The 25,041-nt window shown below is 36.3% G+C and overlaps 1 protein-coding gene across 1 annotated transcript in view; it reads right to left on the bottom strand.

Annotated features, from left to right (window-relative positions):
- LOC127838723 (centrosomal protein POC5-like) overlaps window positions 1–24,162 on the bottom strand; it is a 46,396-nt gene extending 22,234 nt beyond the window's left edge. Inside the window, exons 1-10 of the mRNA XM_052366697.1 lie at window positions 24,023–24,162; window positions 20,644–20,740; window positions 19,118–19,283; window positions 17,805–17,948; window positions 16,078–16,157; window positions 13,616–13,723; window positions 12,872–12,942; window positions 11,162–11,360; window positions 9,038–9,217; window positions 3,502–3,670 (exon numbers count right to left, since the gene is read on the bottom strand). Coding sequence (XP_052222657.1) covers window positions 3,502–3,670; window positions 9,038–9,217; window positions 11,162–11,360; window positions 12,872–12,942; window positions 13,616–13,723; window positions 16,078–16,157; window positions 17,805–17,948; window positions 19,118–19,283; window positions 20,644–20,730 — 1,204 coding nt within the window. The 5' untranslated portion in view covers window positions 20,731–20,740; window positions 24,023–24,162. The remainder of the gene's footprint in view (window positions 1–3,501; window positions 3,671–9,037; window positions 9,218–11,161; window positions 11,361–12,871; window positions 12,943–13,615; window positions 13,724–16,077; window positions 16,158–17,804; window positions 17,949–19,117; window positions 19,284–20,643; window positions 20,741–24,022) is intronic.
- Window positions 24,163–25,041: the final 879 nt, after the last annotated feature.

The following is a 25,041-nucleotide window of genomic DNA, read 5'->3' as shown; positions in this document are numbered from 1 at the left end:
GTGGACCAAAACATAAATCTTAACCAAATTTTCAATTTTCTAAGTATAAAGGGCCCATAATTCCGTCCAAATGCCAGTCAGAGTTACATAACTTTGCCTGCACCGTCCCCTTATGATAGTTCATAAATCTTGCAAGTATGAAAGCAATAGCTTTGATACTGTAGGAATAAAGTGGACCTAAACACAAAACTTAATCAAATTTTCAATTTTCTAAGTATAAAAAGGGCACATAATTCTGTCAAAATGCCAGTCAGAGTTACATTACTTTGCCTGCACAGTCCCCTTATGATAGTTAGTAAGTGTTGCAAGTATGAAAGCAATAGCTTTGATGCTTAAGGAATAAAATGGACCTAAACACAAAACTTAACCAAAATTGTCAATTTTCTAAGTATAAAAAGGGCACATAATTCTGTCAAAATGCATGCCAGAGTTATCTAACTTTGCCTGCCCAGTCCCCTCATGATAGTAAGTAAGTGTACCAAGTTTGAATGCAATAGCATTGATACTTACTGAGAAAAGTGGAACTAAACGCAAAACTTAACCAAAATTTTCAATTTTTTAAGTATAAAAAGGGCACATAATTCTGTCAAAATGCACGCCAGAGTTATCTAACTTTGCCTGCCCAGTCCCCTCATGATAGTAAGTAAGTGTACCAAGTTTGAATGCAATAGCATTGATACTTACTGAGAAAAGTGGAACTAAACGCAAAACTTAACCAAAATTTTCAATTTTTTAAGTATAAAAAGGGCACATAATTCTGTCAAAATGCACGCCAGAGTTATCTAACTTTGCCTGCCCAGTCCCCCTCATGATAGTAAGTAAGTGTACCAAGTTTGAATGCAATAGCATTGATACTTTCTGAGAAAAGTGGACCTAAACGCAAAACTTAACCGGACGCCGACGCCAACGCCAACGCCAACGCCGACGCCGACGCCGACGCCGACGCCAAGGTGATGACAATAGCTCATAATTTTTTTTCAAAAAATAGATGAGCTAAAAATTAATAGCGAGGCATCAAGATTGTTCAAAATCTCTTTCTTTAATTCAATATTACAGGGCTTAACACTAACTTTTTTTCAACTATCCCATTCGGGCTTGTAAATGCAGAACCTACTAGCCCTGACCAATCTTTCATGTGCCCTGACCCAAGTATATCAAAACCTTTATATTTATCATTCAACTTGTATTTTCTTGTGCGTAGAGATGCGCAATTATGATTCAATAATTCTTATTAGCTTGCCTTTCTTATGCTAATGAATTCAATATTCATCTACTTAAGACATCTTTTTGTAATCTTCACGCCATTTCGGGAGAAATTTCCTTTTTTTCCCTCATACTTTCTCTTACTTTCCTCCTTCCCTTTTCTTTTCTTATCTGAGGAACCCCCATCCCCACCCGTAAAGCCAAACTTTTTTTTACATAGATTGCCGCAGTTACCGTCTGCCAACAAATGGTAAGTGAATCTTAGGTTTTGCAAAATAACGTGTTACGGTAGTCGTAACAATTGTACAGGGTAAACTCTCTACTAAAAGCCGGGATCGACCATTAATATTAGTTTTGCTAATTGGATTGCGTAAAAAAGATTGTCAAAACACTTCTAATTGATCAAACAAATTACAATTATTTAAAATTGATAAATAACTTCTAATTTTATAGTAACTTTGTGTTAATGTCGAGTTGCCTTCATCCACCCCGGACGATCCTGGGCGATCCCGGCTTTTAGATGATAATGTATTTTTATTGAGAAAACACGTCACTAAGAGCAAACCAATAAAAAACCGTATCTAGCAGAATTCCGTTTAAAAATAGGTACTGACGTGTTTTACCAGGAAAACTGCCGGGGATTTTCTGAATTATCGGCCTCTTTTTGATTGCAATCAGGGGGTTCAAAATCTATTTTGAGATACGATCCATTTGTTGTCTCCGACTTCACTCTGGGATTTAATTGTCATCTGATCGTACTGTATTAAGATTGTTGCATCTTTGAAAAGCTTATTTTAAATGCATTTTATTGATATAGAACACATAATTCCTCCCAAAATACACACGACCGGTCGGGCATGTTGCTGGGACATTGGCTATCCCGGACCTATGTACAGGCAGTGAATGTCGTTCGGACGTGCTTTAGTGTTAAGCCCTGTATTATGACCCTACTTTACCCACTTTTAAACTCCGTCAAGATAAAATTGAAACAAATGGTCTGAACAAGTTTTGTGACAGCCTGGCAATAAATGTGCAAAATCTTATCTTTAATCTGACCAAGTTTTGCAACCGGTTAAACTTGCCTGATATATTTCATTGGGACAAATATTCTGAGCAAGTTTCATGAAGATTGGGCAATAAAAAAGTTTTCATAAAGCAAAAGGTAATCACAAAAGCTCACTATTTGCATAGGTCAGCATAGAATGCGGCCCCTTGTTTGATAGCAAGCTAACAATTGACAATTTTAGACAGATGCCGGATATAGGGTATTACAATAGTTAATCAAGTGCACTTTGTGCTCAGGGGAGCTAATTTTCTTATCAGAATTTCCTATTCATATATTTGCCTGTTTACCTATATTGATCCTCAATGCCATATTATATATGAGTGCTATGTTTAAAGATTAAGATTTATCTGTCTCACAGATAATGAATTTGGACATAAAAACCACAAAATGAAGGACAGACATGATCCTAGCTGCTAAAGAAGACAAACATCAGTAAACTTACAGCTGAACTTAATTGAAAAAAACATCTGCATTTTGTTCTGACCCTTACAATACACATCTATATCACTGTTCTGTTTCTCCACATTGTAACAGATGATGGGCGTAGCCTAAAGCTTATAAGCCGTATGTGACAACAATTACACACAATTCCTAGCTGACTCTTTCTGATATATTTTTAAGATTAAAAATTTTTTTCTATTTTTTTTTTAAATGTTTTTGTTAACATCATTACTACTAATGAAGGCTATGGCCAAACATGTTTAGTATTATAAAAATTAATAATTAATAAACAAAAGTAACCTGCATGTACATATTTGTTATTTCTAGCATTTTTAAAAAAAAGTAACAAATCCACATACTTATATACCTGTTCTCTTTCTACTCCATGTTATGGACAATGGACATTACCTCAAGCTTATAACCAACACCTGACCATGATTACACTATTTTCCGAGCTGACTCTTTTTATTTTCTTTTTTTCTTTTGTTTTTTTTTGTTTCTAGTACTCCTGCACCTTCAGATCCACTGACCTATATCTAAGTTCACTTTCTGCTCATTGTTATGGAAGATTGACATGGTCTCCAGGTTATAAGCCACACCAGGAAACAATTACAGATATTCCTAGCTAACTGTTCACAGTTTTATAGTATTTCTGTGTATAACATACAGCAAATAAAACAGCCCTGATATGCTAAATGACTTTGGATCATAATATCTGCTATTAGGTTTATTCTTTTTATGATACTCCTCACTTTGTGCTAAAAATAGCTAACAGTAACAAGTCTACTGACCTATATCCCTGTTCTCCTTCTCCTCCTGGTTATGGAAGATGGACATTGCCTCAAGGTTGAGCGCACACACTCCACGCATGAACGCCTTCTTCATCATCTCCTCGTAGCGTTCTCGCTCCAGCTGCATCCTCCCTACCTCCTGGCGACATGAGGATAGCTCAGCATTCAGCTGTGAAAAAGAATAAGAATATCAGAATGTGGTCTTCCATCTTTCAAGGATGACCCAGAAATGAGTTTTAGCCAAAAAAGGGTTTCAGTTCAAAAATTAAATGCTACTAGCTCTGCGTTCAGCTGATTAAAAGCCTCGGAACATCTGATTGAGGTCATTAGCTTTCAACAAGAGCACCGCATAACGGGTGTCACGCTCGACTGCGAAAGCTTGTCAAATTTTTTTTTTAGAGGTCACAGTGACCTTGACATTTGACCTAGTAACCCAAAATTTGGTGTGACATGTAGAACTCATCAAGGTTCAGCTACATATGAAGTTTCAAAGTTGTAGGTTGAAGAACTTTGATTTTAGAGGTTTAGTTAAGGTTTTGCGGACGAGACAGACATGCTGGCTATGACAATATCTCGGGTGTTCTCCGAAAACAGCCGAGCTAAAAATGCCCCCTGAAAATGTTTTAAAGCAAGAGTAGGGCTAGAATTATACAAGAGCACCGCCTTGCGGGTGCAGACCGCTGATCTATTTTTCTTTTTAAAGGTGTAGGGACCTATCTCAATTTCAATCACAAAGGAGGGAGGGGTGGAGTGGAGAGGGGTGTATAGTGTGGGGGTGTGGTCATTTATTACATTTTCTTCCAAACATGCCAAACAAATGCAAACAAAATTATATAAATATTATTTTTTTTTGGGGGGGGATTCTTGGGTGGGATGGTTGGACGGTATTTCAAAAATAAAATAATAAAAATAAATATTTGTGATTTTTTAACCATGTTTGAAAAAAACAAGGGATGTGTTTGTCAGAAACACAATGCCCCCTATTGTGCCGCTTTGATTTTTTTTTTTTTTTTTTTTTTACCTTTGACCTTGAAGGATGACCTTGACCTTGAACTTCCACCACTCAAAATGTGCAGCTTCATGTGAACGCCGCTTTGAATTTTTATGAAAAAAATTGACCTTTGACCTTGAAGGATTACCTTGACCTTGAAGGATGACCTTGACCTTGAACTTCCACCACTCAAAATGTGCAGCTTCATGTTAACGCCACTTAGAAAGTTTTTTTTACCTTGAAGGATGACCTTCACCTTCAACTTCCACCACTCAAAATGTGCAGCTTCATGATAACGCCACTTATTATTTTTTTTTTATTTTGTTTGACCTTTGACCTTGAAGGATGACCTTGACCTTGAAGGATGACCTTGACCTTGAACCTACCTTACTCAAAATGTGCAGCTTCATGATAACACCGCTTTGAATTATTATTTTTTGACCGTTGACCTTGAAGGATGACCTTGACCTTGAATAATGACCTTGACCTTGAACTTCCACCACTCAACATGTGCAGCTTCATGATAATGCCGCTTTGAAATTTGTTATTTATTTTTTGACCTTTGACCTTGAAGGATGACCTTGACCTTGAAGGATGACCATGAACTTCCACCACTCAAAATGTGCAACTTCATGAGAACACCACTTTGAATTTTATATTTTTTGACCTTGAAGGATGACCTTGACCTTAAACTTCCACCACTCAAAATGTGCAGCTTCATGAGATACACATGCATGCCAAATATCAAGTTGCTATCTTCAATATTAAAAAAGTTATGGCCAATGTTAAAGTTTTCGGACGGACAGACGCCATATATTTGACATTTGACCTTGAAGGATGACCTTCACCTTGACCTTTCACCACTCAAAACGTTCAGCTCCATGAGATACACATGCATGCCAAATATCAAGTTGCTATCTTCAATATTGAAAAAGTTATGGCCAATGTTAAAGTTTTCAGACAAAGACACCATAAATTTGACATTTGACCTTGAAGGATGACCTTGACCTTTCACCACTCAAAATGTGCAGCTCCATGAGATACACATGCATGCCAAATATCAAGTTGCTATCTTAAAAAGCGAAAAGGTTATGGCCAATGTTAAAGTTTTATTCGAACGGACAGACAGACTGACTGACATTGACTGACAGTTCAACTGCTATATGCCACCCTTCCGGTGGGCATAAAAAAAATTTGGGGTGGGGGTGGGGGGTATAGTGTAAGGGTGTGGTAGTCATTTATTAGATGATCTTTAATAGAAAAATGGGAGGGATTGAGGGGGGATTCGGGGGGGATGGGGTTGGTATGGGGGATGGTTTGGAAGGAGTGGTATGTCAGGTAAGAGTTGTTTTGTCAAAGTATCAATCGAATCTTATCATAAATAAAGAAGTTATGGCAATTTTAGCAAAATTTAATAATTTGACCTTGAGAGTCAATGTCATTCAAAGGTCAAGGTAAAATTCAACTTGCCAGGTACAGTACCCTCATGATAGAATGAAAGTATTTAAAGTTTAAAAGCAATAGCCTTGATACTTTAGAAGTTCAGTGGATCTAAACACAAAAAGTAACCATATATTCAAAGTAACTAAGTCAAAAAAATGCCATAATTCCGTAAAAATGACAACCAGAGTTATGCAACTTGTCCTTTACTGTCCCCTTATGATAGTTTGCGAGTGTTCCAAGTATGAAAGCAATATCTATGATACTTTAGGGGTAAAGTGGACCAAAACACAAAACGTAACCAAATTTTCAAGTATAAAGGGCCCATAATTCCGTCTAAATGCCAGTCAGAGTTACATAACTTTGCCTGCACAGTCCCCTTATGATATTTAGTAAGTGTTGCAAGTATGAAAGCAATGGCTTTGATACTTTAGGAAAAAAGTGGACCTAAACACAAAAACTTAACCAAATTTTCAATTTTCTAAGTATGAAAAGGGCACATAATTCTGTCAAAATCCCAGTCAGAGTTACATAACTTTGCCTGCACAGTCCCCTTACGATATTTAGTAAGTGTTGCAAGTATGAAAGCAATGTCTTTGATACTTTAGGAAAAAAGTGGACCTAAACACAAAACTTAACCAAATTTTCAATTTTTTAAGTATAAAAAGGGCGCATAATTCCGTCAAAATGCCAGTCAGAGTTACATTACTTTGCCTGCACAGTCCCCTTATGATAGTTAGTAAGTGTTGCAAGTATGAAAGCAATAGCTTTGATACTTAAGGAATAAAATGGACCTAAACACAAAACTTAAGCAAAATTTTCAATTTTCTAAGTATAAAAAGGGCACATAATTCTGTCAAAATGCAAGCCAGAATTATCTAACTCTGCCTGCCCAGTCCCCTCATGATAGTTAGTAAGTGTACCAAGTTTGAATGCAATAGCATTGATACTTTATGAGAAAATTGGACCTAAACGCAAAACTTAACCGGACGCCGACGCCAAGGTGATGACAATAGCTCATTTTTTTTTTCAAAAAATAGATGAGCTAAAAAATAGAATTTGGCCTTGCAAAGCTGACAGGGGGTTCAATGCATGAGCGTTAAGTGTCATCCAGATTAGCCTGTGCAGTCTGCACAAGCTAATCAGGCAGGACACTTTCCGCTTCTAAGGAATTTTTTGTTTACTATATGTCTCTTCTTAGCAAAAATCCAGTTTTGGCGTGAAGTGTTGTCCCTTATTAGCCTGTGCAGACTGGGACAACAATTTACGCACATGCATTACACCCCTTTTTCATACAGCATGGGCCAATTACATGGGTAAGAAAATACCCTGCATTACTTCATAAAAAATCTTCACTTTAATAGATCAAGTAAAGTTAGGAACAAATTTTTGGTGAAAAATCTCACACTCCTAATTGTAGACCTTTCTGAAGTCCATAAAATACACAGACACCCCCAAACAGAAAATACCCAGCACTACTTCATAAAAAAAATCTTCAATTTAATAGATCAAGTAGAGGAACTAATTTTTGAGGAAAAATCACACACTACTTATTGTAGACCTTCTTGAAGTCCTTAAAAGACGCCCCCAAATATGGGTCAAAGCCTGAGTGTGATTAAAATGTGAGAATTACATGGCTTTCTTAAATCTTGACTGCATAATGTAACTTGTTTAGTGACTTTTTTGTGTGTAAATCAACCCTGCATCAAGATGAAAGTGAACTTTTTTAACCAGAAAAAGCTGCTAAATCATGCAAATCACTAATTAGTAAAAGGTTAATTTAGAAAGCTAATGAAAAGGGTCATTAAAACAAATTAAATCACAAACATCATTTTTCTGAATTATGCCAAAACACTAGACTTAACATACTTATTGTTCAAACTTCAGAACAAGGAATGCATATTTGACTCAATGAAAACAAGAGACGTTTTTAAAACAGGTATGCCCCAAACTTTCAGATAAACTTGTCGCCGTGATCTAAGATCTCTCAATATGAAAATCATTAGAGGTCATCTTTTGTCAAGATTGATGAAAGAATTTATATAAATGATCCTTAGAATAATTTAGGAGTTTTCTATGAATGCTTATAAAGCTATACATATTTGCATGAATGTCAGTAAAAGTGTTCTAAATAAAGGGTGAACACACATTCACAGTAACAGGCCCAACGATCTTGACCTTTGACAGTCCTGGTGACATCAGATCAATAAACTTATTAACATGATCCTAGGTAAAATCATTGTCCAGAATGTATGCGGAAACAAATTAACTGTGACAACCCCTATGACTTTGACCTGAAAATCAATACAGTGGGCATCTTCCTTTCCTCCAAAGTAACAATTACACCACTTGGCATGGTTGTATGTCCAAGTATTCTCTAGATGTCATGGAAAAATGAAAGTCTTTCTGCCCACTGACTTACCAACCTACCAATCAACAAAGGCAAAATACCCCCCCACCCCCCTCTTCCTTCCAGGGAGGCATCATGACTTCTGAATGTGCATACATACATTGAAGTTTAAAACTTATGTTAATATTCTCAACAATTCTTAAATAAGAGATACTGAATACTTGTACAATGAAAGATAGATATACAGAGCAAGAGTTATGATTTTGAAAACACCTCAAGCAAAAGATATACCAAACTACCCTAACTGGGTTCACACAACCACTTGTAAATAGATCAGGTAGTAAAGCATACAAGTAATTTTAAAATGATAATTACATTCAAAAGGATGTAATCAGCTAAAAAATGTGAAATCATACCCCTACAACAGATAGACCAAACCTTTTCGTGCCCAGAAGCCAAGTGAAAATGGTTCTGTCAAACCAGCATTAAAGTAGAACAGCCTGCAATTACGGCGTAGTATAGTCAGGTTTTCTACTCTTTGCTGCTCATCAATATTTAAGGGTTGGAAATGAAGCCTTTAAATTTTGTATCAGTGTCTTAGGTATTGAAAAGAAGGCTCTAAAATTTAACTCTACTGAAGGGTCTTAAATTTAATTTGTTTTTTTAAGTGACTAAAACTGCGTATACGAGGGGTAAAAGGTACATGTAATCAGCTAGTAAATTCTGGCCCTGTTAGTTTGTAGCCAGGTCCTTACCGCTGAGATTCTGCCCTCGTAGTCCTCGGTGAGCTGCACACACACCTCCTGTGCCTTGGCCTGACACGCCTTCTCGATGCGCACTCTCCACTTGGTCTCTATCACAGAGTGCCAGGCGTCCCACACCCGCCGGGACAGGCAGCGCTCATGGTGCTTCTTGGCCAGCTTGGTGCAGAAATTCTGAAACAATATTAATCCCATTATCAGTATTGTGCAACATTCAAATATTTTTTCTATCTTTCAAAAATTCATAAACAAGCAAATTCGTTGAATTGATATCCCCCGCCATTATACTTCTGGACACAAAAGTTTTCTGGAGGGATGGACAACGCAAATGTGCATCATCCTCTTATCCATATATATACTCATACCAAGGTTCAATGAAATCCGTCAAAGATATGGCTCTGGACACACAAAAAAGCATTTTCCAAGATACAAAGGGTCATAACACTGTTCTTATCCGATGATGTACAATGCCATTTGGTGTGCATCATCCTCTTATCCATATATATACTCATACCAAGTTTCAATGAAATCAGCCAAAGCACTTCCAAGATATGGCTCCGGACACAAAAGTGCCGGACGGAAAGAAAGATGGACGGACGGACTACACCAAAACAATATCCCTCCGCCTATGGCGAGGGATAAAAATGCTCCCATAAAAAGTGTTGTGCAAAAAATCTAATATCATTATGATTACATTTTGCAGACATTCTGAAACTAAATTAATCCAATTATCTGCATTGTACCAAACTTCAATTGATTGTGTATCATGAAGCAATTCTAAAACAAAACTATATTAATATACAAATATTTCAAATATTTTTTAGTTCTCCCTGTAAACAAACTCAGTTTAAGATAGGTATTAACTAAAATCAATTTTATTGCATCTCCTTAGCATTAAGAAACAAAAGCCTTTTGAGCATCGACATGGTGTTGCTTAAAATATTAGTTTTTCAGTATCATGCAAAAAATCTGAAACCAAATTATAAACTAATTAATGATCACTTGATTGTATTGAAAGCCTTGTGCATATAAATTAGGGAGGTTATTGAGGCACTGTTGAGCTTCCAGGGTATAGTTGGTACCAGCACCAAGGGAAGTTGTTAAGAAGGCTTAAAGAGATCTTTTCACGCTTTGGTAAATTGACAAAATTGAAAAAAGTTGTTTCAGATTCGCACATTTTCGTTTTAGTTATGATATTTGTGAGGAAACAGTAATACTGAACATTTAATATGGTCTAATATAGCCATTATATGCATCTTTTGACGATTTTAAAACCTAAAAATTATAAAGCGTTGCAACGCGAAACGATTGAATAATTTGGAGAGTTCTGTTTTTGTCGTTAAATTTTGTGAAACTACGAAGATTGCTTATATAAGGTATAAAATACTTCAAATATGTGTACTCGGCGGAATAGCTCAGTAGGCTAAAGCGTTTTTACTTCAGGACTCTGGCAGGACTCCAGGGGTCACTGGTTCGAAACATGCTCCGGGCAATGTTCTTTTCCTTTTTTAAATTTTATTCTTGATTTTTTACTGGAGCTTTTACGATCCAATGTTTACATTTATCAATATAAAGCATTTAATGAATAAGTTAAAAAATGCCAAAATCTGTGAAAAGGCCCCTTTAAAGGGTCCCTCTGGTTCAAATTTTTCTGTAGCCAAATTTACCTTTTTATGTCTTAATTCTTATTATTTTGCATATTTTATGGGTGATAATGTAGAAAGCCTTGAAGCCAAATGGTATTTTTTGTAGCCAAATTTCCATATTTGTAGCAATTGGCTAATTTTGCGAATGGCAGAGTAAGCCCTGGCTTATAACAATAGGATCAAACCTGGGACATTACAGTCACATGGTGGACATGTAATGGAAGAACTAGGTACATCATTTTAAAATTATTGTGCAACTGCAAAAATTATGTCTGCCAATGGCTATTGTCAGTGTGTAATTAGTAGGAAATTCAAGGATGATTAATAATAGTTTCAGATAATCATAAAAAGATTCATGATAAATTCAGCAAAATCACAATATAAACAAGATGCAGACATTTTTCAATTAGGCAACAGAATAAAGTTTAAGGACTTCAGAAATGATTGAATGTGATTTCTTTTTCAAACACACCTCTCTCTTCAGGTCGTTATGCCTCATCTTCCACTCACAGAACGTCTTCACGACCTCTGTGCGATCCTTCTGTTTCTGGAGTGCGTTTGTCAGATTGCTGATCACCTGGTCCTTGCGCTCTATCGACCTCTCATAAGTTGCTAGCAGCTCCTTCAGGCTGTTCATCTCGTCCAGGAGCTTCATCTTCTCTGAGGCGTGTCTGTAGAAATGTCATATGTCAATGTGATTAAATGGTGAGCTTCAGGTAGATTAAGTTTGAACCAATATATTTTAGCTTGATTGCATCAAAAGCCTAAGGCTTATTGACACGCTCTCAAGTCCGTTTCTTGGGTGAAACCAGTAACTTGTTGTCTATGGTGGAGATCTCAAGAACATTCCCGCAGTGGGAATCGAACCCATGAACTCCCGATCAATAAGCCGGCACCATATCCACAACGCCCCTGCCTCACTGGTTGCATAAAGCCATTTTCACTTTGTTTCTGAGCAGAAAAAGGTTAAGTGATGTCTGGTCCAGCACTTTCATCAACCTTTGTAAACTGAAAGTTTAATGGCCTGACTGGTCTGTACATTTAAAGGTTTTTTTGAAAGTATTTGGACTTTCAGACATTAATTAATGAGATAAACACTAGCCACTTTTAAAGAATATATAACTGCTCTTTAGTATAGCCATTATTTTCTTACACTATTCATGCATTTTACATCCTAAAGGAAAAAAGGTTTGAAGCTCTCACTTCCAACTGATGGATATTGAAATCCTAAAGAATTTTTGGTAGGTTTGGATACTTCCAAGACTTTCCAAAGTACTGTGCAACTAGAAATGAGTCTGTACACTAGGATGCCCTCATATTCCACTTTGATCGTTATATCAGAAAAAACTGACCCCAAATATCAAGATGTGCAGGTTCAGATGCTGAATAACATGATTTTCTAATTGTTCAACCATGTTTCAAAAAATAAATCTTTTTTTATAGGGGGGGGGGGGGGCCGGATGAACAAGTTCATATGTTGGCTAATATTTGTGTTAAGTTTCAGTTAAGTTAAGGGCTAGACATGTAATTATAAGGATTTGAAGGGAGGGGGTTCAAATAATGAAATCTTTTAACAGATCTTTAAAGCCTTAAAATGTTCAACTTTGAAAGTCTGTTAGGTATTTTGATGTTTTGATTCAGATTCCCAATTAAATGTCAGAAACACAAGGCCCCTACTGCGCCGCTTTGATTAAAACATTTATTTTTATTTTATCCCTTTAAAAATTATTACTTCCCTAAATGATCTGTACCTGCCTAATGCTAAATATCACTTATCTCCTTTTAAAGCTTGTTACTTCCCTTGGATTTGTTTTTTTTGACCTTTGACCATATAGGATGACCTTGTCCTTTCACTACTCAAAATGTGCAGCTTCATGAGATACGCATGCATTCCAAATATCAAGTTTCTATCTTCAATATTGCAAAAGTTATGGCCAATGTTAAAGTTTTCTGTTAAAGTTTTCGGCCGGACAGACTGACTGACGGACAGTTCAACTGCTATATGCCACCCTACCGGGGGCATTATAAAATAAGATTTACAAGAATACATGATAGAATTGGATGTTATTTTTGGGGTATACAAATCAGGCCAATGGAAGTTCTTATACAAAACTTAAAGCAGCATTATTAATGTAAATAAAAAACAATTCACACAAGACCTCTTTGGCGGGGTAATTTTTACCTTTCTTGTTCCCTCACAAGTTGTTGTCGCCCTTGCTCTACTATTCTGATTTTGGACTGACTGAATTCAGCCTGGAAAAAACAGAGAGATAATAAGAAGGAATACCAATGTTATCATATTCATTTAAATTTTGTAACCATGAATTTTCAAGTAAATATTTTAGACCACTCACAAAAACACAATTTTTGTAACATAGTGTACAAGGAAGTGACGTTTTACTTGAATTGACTATCGCTCACTTGTTAAAGCATTATTTACACTGATTTTGAATTACAATGATTAAAAACAAATGCATTTGACTCCTCTCCAGCCATCAATCATACAACTTATCCGCCAATCAGGTAGGACTTTATCACCGCCATTTGTTTGTAGTAACAAAAAGTGCATTTTATGCAGAATTACACAATTTTGCGGATCTATTAATAGAGTCTTGCTCTGATAAAACTGGGCTAAATGCATTTGCAAAAGCATCATCCCATATTATCATGTGCAGGACACATAGGTTAATCAGGGAAGAAACTTTCCGCTTTTCTGGTAATTTTCATGTAAAGGAGGTTTTTTCCTAGCAAAAATCCAGTGTAGGCAGAAAGTGAATATAAATAAGAGGAATGCACAGGCTAATATGTGATGACAATTTATGCACATGCATTAAGCCCAGTTTTCCCAGAACAAGAGTTATAATTTAGCAACTTGTTCAATGTCACAGCCAATTATGCACACAGAGTCTGATGCCCCGCATCTTACCAGGATATTACGTTTGAGGTCAAGGCACCACTGATCCATGACTGTCTCCATCTTGCCCACATCAGGGTCCACTGTGGCTGTGTAGACCCTCTCATACTCTCCCTGCACCTGGCAAACACAGTAATGACATTTAAAACTACCATTTGATGCCAGTGTTTTTTTTCTCCACCAATTTGGGTATGGGGCCAGATCCGTTTGGATTGGGAAAATTGTCGTTGTTTTGACTAAAATAGGGAAATAAGTGTTGCTGTTTTAGCTAACTAATACTCTGAAGTTGAGAATAAAAATGTTTTCTATAGTATATTTACTAATAATATAAACACTTTCCTCTGGGAAAGTTGCCATATAACAGCTCAGACTTTGAAAAACAATCAACACAATCTACATTTACAAAACAATCAACACTATCTACATTTACAAAACAATCAACACTATCTACATTTACAAAACAATCAACACTATCTACATTTACAAAACAATCAAAACTATCTACATTTACAAAAAAATCAACACTATCTACATTTACTAAATGGGATGATTGGAAGTGTATATTGTAAACAGTTGATGGTCAGTTTTACTTCAAATCATGTCCTTTACATTTACTTAATAAGTCACACTGCTCCTGTGAACAACAATGCAAAAAAACAATCCTTAAACTTTATCCATAATAATTACATGTATAAGAAGCAAGACTTTAAATGATACTCCACAAATTTAAAGTAAAATCAACTTATATGACTGACTATTGCTATGTGTTTGAGGTGGTTATCAAACATTTGTGTAGTTCTATTAAACTTTTCACTATATAAGTGAAATTAAAACTGGCATCAACAACATTTTATAACACAAGATGACGAAAATGTATAGCATAAAAAGTAAAATAAGATTAAAGAGTAGTGACTAGACGTTGTACACACCTCACATGACTTTCCAGTGTTAAATTTCCATACACCAATGTCTGCATAATTTTAAAATATCATGATCTTTAAGCATTATACATCCCTGTCTGGCTATAATTTGTAATACAGACAGTTTTTTCCCGAAATATCTATTTAAACTAACAACCGGTTGGCCATTATTAAAACATGTATTGATAGAATTTTCAAAAAGTGCACTGAAAATTATTTAAACAAAGTAAAGATCCCAAAGTTTTCTGCGCTACAAAGTTTTTATTCAGTAATCAAATATAAGAGCCCATGCTTTCTACGAGGATCATGACGCGCTATCATACATGAAGTATAATTTTTACATAAAATGTTAACATACAAAATATTCGACATATGGAAATAACAGCTTCAAAGATGCATATTTTTGAAAATGAAGTTTATATTAACCGTAATATTGTTAAAAAAAATCTTGTTATTTTTTACAAAGGACAATAAAAATCCCACATATCACATGGCACAATCCTAACAAGTTTTAATTTTGCAGGTTGAAAATGTAGGAGAATAATTGCAAAGGAATTTGCGTCAACGGACAGAGACATTCATGGTGATTCCAGTATACATGTACCACCATTCTATTTGTATTGGGAGGTATAACACTATAATATGCATTCAAATCATTTTGGAATGACACTTTTTATGTATAATGTACTTATCAATATTAAACTATTTGAGAGTGTTTATAGTCAATATATGTATTCAGCGTTTTTTCCCAATTAGGAAAATTACCGATACCAGCCCAAATCGGGAAAAATATTAGCAAACACCCCTGAAATTGGGAAAATTTGCGTTGTGAAGTCTTAACAATGGGAAATTAGAAGATTAGATTTTTTTGCTATCAAATACTTTAAAATTGATAACTTAGTGATGTCAAGTTGTCAATATTATATTTACTTAGGTTCAAGCCATAAAGCTGCATAGGGAAACTAACTAAATGTTGCATTTTATTTCTATTAAAAAGAGGGTTTTTTAAACCTTCAATTTGGAATTTTTTGAATAGCAGTTGGGAAATATGTAGTTTTTCCCAATTGGGAAAGTGCCCTTCTCCGGTTCTTTATAATCGCTGGTATTAAATGTACAAAAATGCATGACCATGATACACTTTTATTCATTACACCTTCAAGTTACAGCTTGAGGTTTCACAATTGTGCAGTTTATACCAAGTTTTGAAACTTAAAGATCATCCATCATAATGATAAAACAAGAGCACCACATAACGGGTGCCAACGCTCGGCTGCTGATGCAGTTTTGAATAAATGAAAGCTTGTCCGAATTTTTTTATTTTTTTTTTAGAGGTTACAGTGACCTTGACCTTTGACCTAGTGACCCAAAAATGGGTGTGGCGTGTAGAACTCATCAAGGTGCATCTACATATGAAGTTTCAAAGTTGTAGGTGGAAGCACTTTGATTTTAGAGTCAATGTTGAGGTTTTATCACGGCAGACGGCGTACGACGCGCTGGCTATGACAAACCTCGGGTTTTCTCCGAAAACAGCAGAGCTAAAAATTACAGCTTTACCTCGGTAAACCTTTCCCTGTTTTCCACCACAGAACTTCTGGATGTATGTCTAGAGGACAGATAGTGGCTTGGAATAGGGTCTGAAAGTAATCAAACAGCAAATAATCATGTTATTCACATAATGCATACATTTCATAGCAAACAATGAGTTTAAACCTATTTATTTTAGCTTGATTGCATTGAAACCCTCAGGCTAATTGAAACGCTTTCGAGTGCTTCTCTTGGGCTGAGAACCAAAGTTTGGTGTCTTTGGGGAGATCGAACCCATGATTTCGCAAGGCAGACACCATATCCATTACACCACGGCAACCTTAGCAAACAATTTAACAACCTATAGTACGTTTAGTTGAGGTGAAGGGTCGAAATAATTCAGGAACGTTCATTACCAAAATGGGCGATTAGCTGCAAATATTCACAATCAATAGTGAACACACTTGGAAGGTACGAGGTAAGCTCCAACCCTAGAAAACTAGCAGTGAAATCAGTTTTACTATGAATAGTTGCCACCAACTGTTCATTTTGTTTTAACCAAATTGAATAAAAAGATTATAATCAATTTTAATGATATTGAGGATGCCATCTTTAAATGTTCCTTGAGGTCGTATCATTCAATAGGGATAATTGCAAAATGAACAACGGTATTTGGCAATTGTTCACTGTAACTGAACGCACTGCAAGTGTAATAGGATTAGAGCTTAAGATCAAGAACAAGAATAGAAGATTGTGCTGGCTAAGTATATAATATATGAGGTGTGCACTGTGAAAAGGGGATTTTATGCACGTGCGTTAAGTGCCTTCTCAGATTTGCCTGTGCAGTCCGCACAGGCTAATCAGGGACAACACTTTCCGCTTTTATGATATTTTTCGTTTCAAGAAAATCTCTTCTAAGAAAAAATCAAGTTTAGGCGGAAAGTGTCATTGCATATTAGCTTGTGCTGACGGCTTGAGATCGGGAAGGAAGTCCCTGATTAATCCCCAGTCTGGGAGCTTCCTCAAGATCTCTTGAGGACATCAAGTACTGGCTCTACCAAATAAACAGACTCAAGTGTTTTAATACGCTTTGTTTTGAAATTGAGCCATATTTAATTTTAAACAAGAGATGTGTTTGTCAGAAACACAATGCCCCCTATTGCGCCGCTTTGAAACCATAAATTTGACCTTTGACCTTGAAGGATGACCTTGACCTTTCATCTCTCAAAACACGCAGTTTCATGAGATACATATGCATGCCAAATATCAAGTTGCTAGCTTCAATATTAAATAAGTTATGACCAAACTTTAACGAAGGTTAAAGTTTTAGGAAAGTAAAATACGTTTAAGTTTTGGGACACACACAATGAATGAATGACAGACAGACAGGCCAAAAACAATATAACCCGATCTTTGGATCCGGGGGCATAAAAATCAAAATTAAGTTATTATTTCACTGAAATTATAATTTTATCAATAGTTATGAATAACACTTACAGGCAATTTCTTTTCTTTGTCTGTCATAGAAGCTGATATCATTTTCATAAATGATAACAATGTTTATAATTGTATTAACCAGATATTTATTATTAAACACAGCAGCTCATATTTCTTTTATTCAGTATGTCTTGTAAAGAGGACCTAGATTTTTTCAATATGGACCAAAAACACAATTTAGCCCCACAACACTTATAGTTCCTGCCAAATTACATCCCTGATTTTATAATATTATGATTTTATAGAAAGCTCCAGTATACCATGGGGTCGATCTTCTGACCGGTCCGGGTCAGCGGGAGGGCCCTGGGCCCCGATGGGACTTTGACCCCCAAAGTCTGGCAGAGGTTCGGCCCTTGGGGACCTGTCCGTGTTGATAGGGGTCACATCTGTAGCATCAGAGACTTCTGAAAGAAAACAATGACTTTATCATGTATAGATGTATGAAGTATACACGTTTAATTAACAGTAAATAAAAAAACCTTTAACCAGGTCATTTTACAAAAAACTGTAGAAACATCCTAAAATGAGATACTGATACCAGGCCATATAGTGACAACTTTGACTGACAACTGTTTTAAACAACAAATTATACCAAAATATGGAGACAAATTAATCTTAGATTATTTTGTGCTGACAGCTTCATTCCACAAAATAGAACAATGGGATTTGTCAGTAAAACAATATGCAGCCAAATTAATGGGCGGATCCATTTAAAGATTGGTGAAATAGGTCCAAAGTTTGGGTCATACTTATTTGATTATTAAGCACACATTATTGGCTTGTTTTGTTTCCATAAGCCACAACAAAAAGAATTTTTTTGTGGCAATGTAAAAAATAAACTTGAAATCATTTTAAAAGTTCAATAATTCGCACCGCATTTGGTATTTTACCAATACTTTTTTGCTTGGCCCATTTCATTCTTTATTTAGTTGGAGGGTTTTGTGGAAGCTAAATATGGAATTAAATTTACAAAACCATTGTTTTACAAATTCACTTGAGATCAAATCTATATAACCATGGGCTTACACATTCACTGGCAATCAAACTTGTATAACCACGGCCTTACAAAATGCGTTGACAATGTACATAATCATGGCCTTACAAATTCACTGGCAATCAAACTTGTATAACAATGGCCTTACAAAATGCATTGGCAATCCAATGTGCACAACCAATGCCTTACAAATTAACTGGTGATCAAACTTGTATAACAATGGCCTTACAATCAAACTTGTATAACAATGGCCTTACAAAATGCATTGGCAATCCAATGTACACAACCAATGCCTTACAAATTAACTGGTGATCAAACTTGTATAACAATGGCCTTACAAAATGCGTTGGCAATCCAATGTACATGTACATAACCAAGGCCTTACAAATTCACTGGCAATCAAACTTGTATAACAATGGCCTTACAAAATGTGTTGGCCATCAAATGTACATAACCAAGGCCTTACAAATTAACTGGTGATCCAATTTATATAACCATGTCCTTAAAATTTTACTGGCAATCAAGTCTATATAACCATGGCCCGACAAATTTACCGGTGACTTAACCAAGCACAATTACCGTCATCCTCTCTCCTCCAGGACTGAGAGACAGGCTGCCTGCGAGGCATCGAGTGCTGACTGCTCTGTAGGAACGACTCTCGAGTGTCTGTCAATGTGGCCGGCAGCTGGCGAGGGTCATACTTTGGCACAACCACCGCAAACTTCAACAACTCATCATACTCGTCCTGGGTGACAGATTGGACAAAAATACTATAACGATACTCGTCCTGGGTGACAGATTGGACAAAATTACTATAACGATACTCGTCCTGGGTGACAGATTGGACAATATTACTATAACAATACTTGTCCTGGGTGACAGATTGGACAATATTACTAAACAGTATCTTACCCTAGTCATTTTTTAAGAGTATTTTAGAAATAAAAAACAAGGCTTTGTTGGTTAGCCAAGGAGTTAAGTTTAAAGATATTTATTTTAGCTGGATTACATTGATTGCTTCAGTTTGTTGAGACACTACTGAGTCCATTTCCTGGGTAGAATCGGTACTTGGTGTCTTTGGTTAAGAAATTTAGAAGGTTCCCAGAGTCGAACCTGAGACCTCCTGATCACTAGATGGACACCATATCCTCTAAGCAACAGTATTCTCATGAAAGGACACAGGTATTTCTGGTTTCAACAAATTTATATTTACATGACAAAGTATATGTTCAGTTGCAAAACCATGTCCTGATTGGACATTTTTTTTTAAGTATTAAAATTTTCACAAATGCAAAAATTTATTTGATACTTGAGAAAAATGGCAAATGTTTGTGCCTTTGAAATTCTTGAGCACTTTTAACCTCAATATTTACAAGAATTTGCTATTACAAATGGAAAATTCAGGATTATCCGGTAATGAATAGCCATGGGAAAGAAGTAAGTATGCAGTAAGTGACAGTTGGTTTGATACGGATGTATTGGGGGATTAATCGAGTGGGGATTATGCATATCTGCATGAAAGGGTTTAACAACTAAAAAAGTCATTATCAACAACTTTTTATCCAATTACCAGATGAAAATCGATAGTATAACAACAATCGTATAAACTTTAGTTTTATACTATCGCTATTTTTAGATCAGATTTGGGTTTTTCAAAAAAATGGAGAATCTGAATATATTTTTGTCAACTACGGAAAGATAAAATCATAAACAAATTCAATATTTTATAATTATTAATGGAAAAATGGAGGAAATAATAGGATAAATAGAATATTATGTGAGTTTTGGATAAAGATCAAGTTTATCATGCTCGGATCGAACCATGGTAGCACTCGGCAAGCCTCGCGCTAACATGGTTCTAAGCCTCGCATGATAAACTTGATCTTTATCCAAAACTCACATAATATTCTCTATATAGCTGGATTTTTTTTTGAAGAGTCATAACGCACCAAATGATGTCATAAATAGTATGGAGGGGGCTTCCCTCTCTTACCAACCCGCAACGGCTTCTTGGCGTCTGAAAAAATCCTGTGGAAAGCACTGATAAAGTGTATGCGTATGTATCTACTCTGGTGTCCAAGGGAAGATCTAAAATTTATTTGTACCTGGAGACGTGTTGACACACTGCTGCCAGGTGAAAGCGGTGGTACATCAGGAGCACTCAGGTCACTGGCGCTGCTCATGAATGACATGGTGGTGTTTCTGAAATCACAAATGGTAAGTGACACACTCACAGCATAAGAAGAACATGATTGTTGTACAGTAACCTGCCTGACCCATGCATCACTAACATGGTACTGCCCTCAATATGTTACAATATTACAACTGCCATATATATCTGGACTTTTTATTCCCACGCTTTTTGAAAAGCGTGGGGATATTGTGGTTATCTCCGCCGTCCGTCCTGGCCACTATCTCCTCCTACACTATAAGCACTAGAACCTTGAAACTTACACACATGGTAGCAATGAGCATATGTGCGACCCTGCACTATTTGGAATTTTGATCTGACCCCTGGGTCAAAAGTTATGGGGGTTGGGGTGTGGCCAGGTCAGAGATTATCACTCATTTTTTTGTTATTTTACATTTACTTCTTCATTTCTACACCGATTTACTTCAAACTGATACTGAACATCTGTTATGACTTCACGGTCAATCTCAACTATGCATGGCCCCATTACCAACCCTGGGGCGCCCCGCCCAAATAGACCACGCCCATCCAAAATTGCCTTTTACTATAACTTCTTCATTTCTACACTGATTTACTTCAAATTGATACTGAACATCTCTTATGACAATACGGTCAATCTCAACTATGTATGGCCCCATTACCAACCCTGGGGCGCCCCCGCCCACATAGACCACGCCCACCCAAAATTGCCTTTTACAATAACTTCTTCATTTCTACACCGATTGACTTCAAATTGATACTGAGCATCTCTTATGACGATACGATCAATCGCAACTATGCATGGCCCCATTACCAATCCTGGGCCGCCCTCGCCCACATAGACCACGCCCACCCAAAATTGCCTTTTACTATAAATTCTTCATTTCTACACCGATTTACTTCAAATTGATACTGAACATATCTTATGACAATACGGTCAATCTCAACTACATGTATGCATGGCCCAATTATCAACCCTGGGGTGCACCCTGGGTCAAACATGCGGCGTGGGGATACGCGTGGGCCTCTGCCACACCATTTCTAGTTTATTTTTGGAAAAGGGCCTTTCCATTTTGTGTTGGGGAATATTTTAGAAACAAAACTGAGTGGAAATAAAGAGGAAAAAAAATTCAACAAAAGCCTTCAATTATGGGGAATATTGCATGATACAAATTCCCTTGAAAGGGGCCTATATAAGGACCAATACTAAAGACAGATGATAGTCATGTATGCATAAACTCGTTATGCCAGTAATGCTGACACTCATGGTCTTGGGACAAAAACTTTGAAGTGATCAAATGGATCTATACATCAACCAGTAATCAGTCTGCGAAAGTAACTTTTTTGTCTTCATAGCCAATGTGGCTATGAACTTTTGAAAATGTCATGGCCAGAAAAAAAATGTATAGCCCGAAAAAATTTGAATTAATTTACAGTAAAAATACAAAGCCAGTGCTCACGGGTATCTATCTTAATCCTATCAATGACAAACACTGTTACGGTTATTTCGTAATTTCAAAGCTATTAATAACACACATTTTAATTATACTTAAATGATAAAAACCATCTGTAAGAATTTACACCTGAAATGTGTTAATTATTTATTGGTTTATTTTCTCTGATTTTTTTCATCGTTTTCAGGCAATCTTTATTCAATTTTTCTATCGCCAGAGCTGAGACTTCATTGCTTTGGCGATCAGGCGATGGGTTAATTTTGCAGACTGCCAGTAATAAAATGAATCTCAGTTAGACTACTGTTATGCTTAGATTTTTATGTATGCATAAGTTTTACGTTGCTGTAACAAGTCAGTTCGCATAAGCAGAAAATCATGAATGTAAACAATAACAATTAAATGGTCCATAGTATATAAACACTTAATGTCATTCCCTCTGCATAACTTTATAATAACACCTGCATCAATTCAACGTTCACTCTTTCAAAAACAATTTAGAAATTCCATGTCTTCTTAAATTGTTTTTTTTTGTTTCAATGATACTGATAGCTAAAAAATTTACAGATAATACAGTCAAGTAACCATTTCTGGATCAGTAGCGTAATTAAGTTGTTCTGGTTAAAAGCAAATAATGTTTTGAGACTTCTTTTACACCAGTTTGATTAAATATTACCTTTGCTTACTGATTCAGCACATAGTCTTTTTTTAAACGCAGGCAAAATGTTTTTGTGATAAAAAAAAATCGCCGCAGAATTCATGCATTAACGGATCAGTTGTACATGTAGCTATAACAGATCACGTGACTGAAACCACTCGGGGGCATCTAACACGCTATTTGAACTGTCGAAACATGAAGTGTGTTGTTTACAATGACCAAGTTCTATTGCCAGTTATTATATTCATTTTTATGTTATTAATTGTTTTCTATATATTATCTTGTATCCACACTTTACGCATGGTGTTCTTGTGTGAATTATCTGTTGAAAATCCTCAAAAGATGGAAACAATATGGGCATCTTCAAAACCATGTAAATTGTTTGAATCATATCTAATCATCGATATAAAACATGGAACATAAATAAAACATTAAGATTGAGATCATTTATTGTAAGAATCAACAAGATTTGCATATATCTTAATATAATATATTATCAATATGCATATTATCACGCTTGATCTGTTATTGCCATTTCTTCATTTTATTTAAGGTGTTGCAAAATCTTAAACACGAATCAAAACTGAAATGGACTTTTGCAATCAGAAAGACTACTAAATGACCTTTAAATTAATGTGTAAACATCTTACTTTCCAACAGAGTTATCGCATGTGGCTGCGAAAAATGTTCAACCTCGATTTGGAAACGAGATGGAAGTCAACAAAGTCGTATATAGATCTACATGTCGGTAAAACATAGCGAAATGTTTGACAAAGAGTAGCTCCGATAACAACTCAATGTGCTTTACAGAACAGGCCTTGAAGATGCTGAGTGCAAAATATCATCTAAAAATGTGAACTATTTATTGCGATACGCAGTCTTGAACATCAAAGTGATCTGCTATGGGTAATGATCCGGTAATGGTAACTTGACTGTGCACATGGACAGTCCTTTATTATTAACAATAAAAGTTATTGTGTGATCATTTTCCCCAATATCGAGAACCTCACCAGGCAAAATCCTTATGTGCACTTTCCCCAATTAATGGAAAAAAGCTGTGCACACAAACCATCTAAATGAACAAATATTACAGCCTACACTACAGGTCGAAACATGTTCTGTCAATTTTAGGTTGACAGTTACAAAATTCGAAATGTTCAGCATAACAGTAACCCGGTTGTATTTCCGTCGTTTGTACTTCTTACCTCACTCTTAAATAATTTTTCAAAATACTGAAATGAAATGCTGGTCGATGTCTTGCATAATCTTTCTAAAAACCGTATTGAAGCTAATGTTGGTAAATTTTCATAACAACCACCAATTTCTGAAGAGCTGTAGGTTACAGTACACCAATTCCTACACCGTGTACTTAAAGCTCAATTGTTCGTTGTCGGCTCAGGTACTACTTAAAAGTACACCGAGTACTCTTAATATGCAACAATGTACCCCGTGTACGAAAAATACTCTTAAAGCTTCCCTGCCATACTCTGGTGTACTTTTTAGTATATTTTTCTTACCCCGGGTATTTTGTGGTATATTTAAGAGAACCCGGGGTACTTCAGGGCATCACTAGGCGTTCGACTGGGACGTCTGCTCTCCCAACATTTTCATTGAGAAGATAATGCAGGATCTCCATCGGTGGTAGACCCATCTCCGACTTGAGATTCGCTGATGACACGGAACACATGGTTTGTATCAGCAGTGAACTCCAAGACCCTACCAACAGACTATAAAGTACTGGTTCTAGGCCCAGGAAACGGACTCGAGAGCGTTTATATAAGCCATAGGCTTTCGACGCAATCGAGCTAAAATAAATAGGTATAAACTAACAGACTATATGAAAGAGCATGCGGGGAGCAGCACAGAGGTGTCGACTATCAATGTGAACAGCACGACAAACACCAGTAAAGACATAACCATGAACGGCCAGAAGCTGAAAGAAGTGAACAGCTTAAAAGTATAAAGATGTTTCTGGTACCGCTGATGTAAGAATAAGAATTGCCCTGGCGACCGAAGAGATGGCCAGACTGAGCAGGTTGTGGACACGCAGCTCTATATGATTCCCCATCAAGTACATGCTCTGCAAGTCACATCGTAGTCTCCACCTTTCTGTACGGCTGCGAGACCTGGATGCTTCACGCGGAAACATATCCCAAATAGACCGGCCGTTCAGCGCGAGTGTCTCCGAAGACTGCTCCACATGTCCTACATGGAGCACAAGACT

Source organism: Dreissena polymorpha, chromosome 7 (assembly GCF_020536995.1).
Source record: "Dreissena polymorpha isolate Duluth1 chromosome 7, UMN_Dpol_1.0, whole genome shotgun sequence".
Lineage (NCBI taxonomy): Eukaryota > Metazoa > Mollusca > Bivalvia > Myida > Dreissenidae > Dreissena > Dreissena polymorpha.
This window is presented reverse-complemented; position numbering and strand designations above follow the sequence as displayed.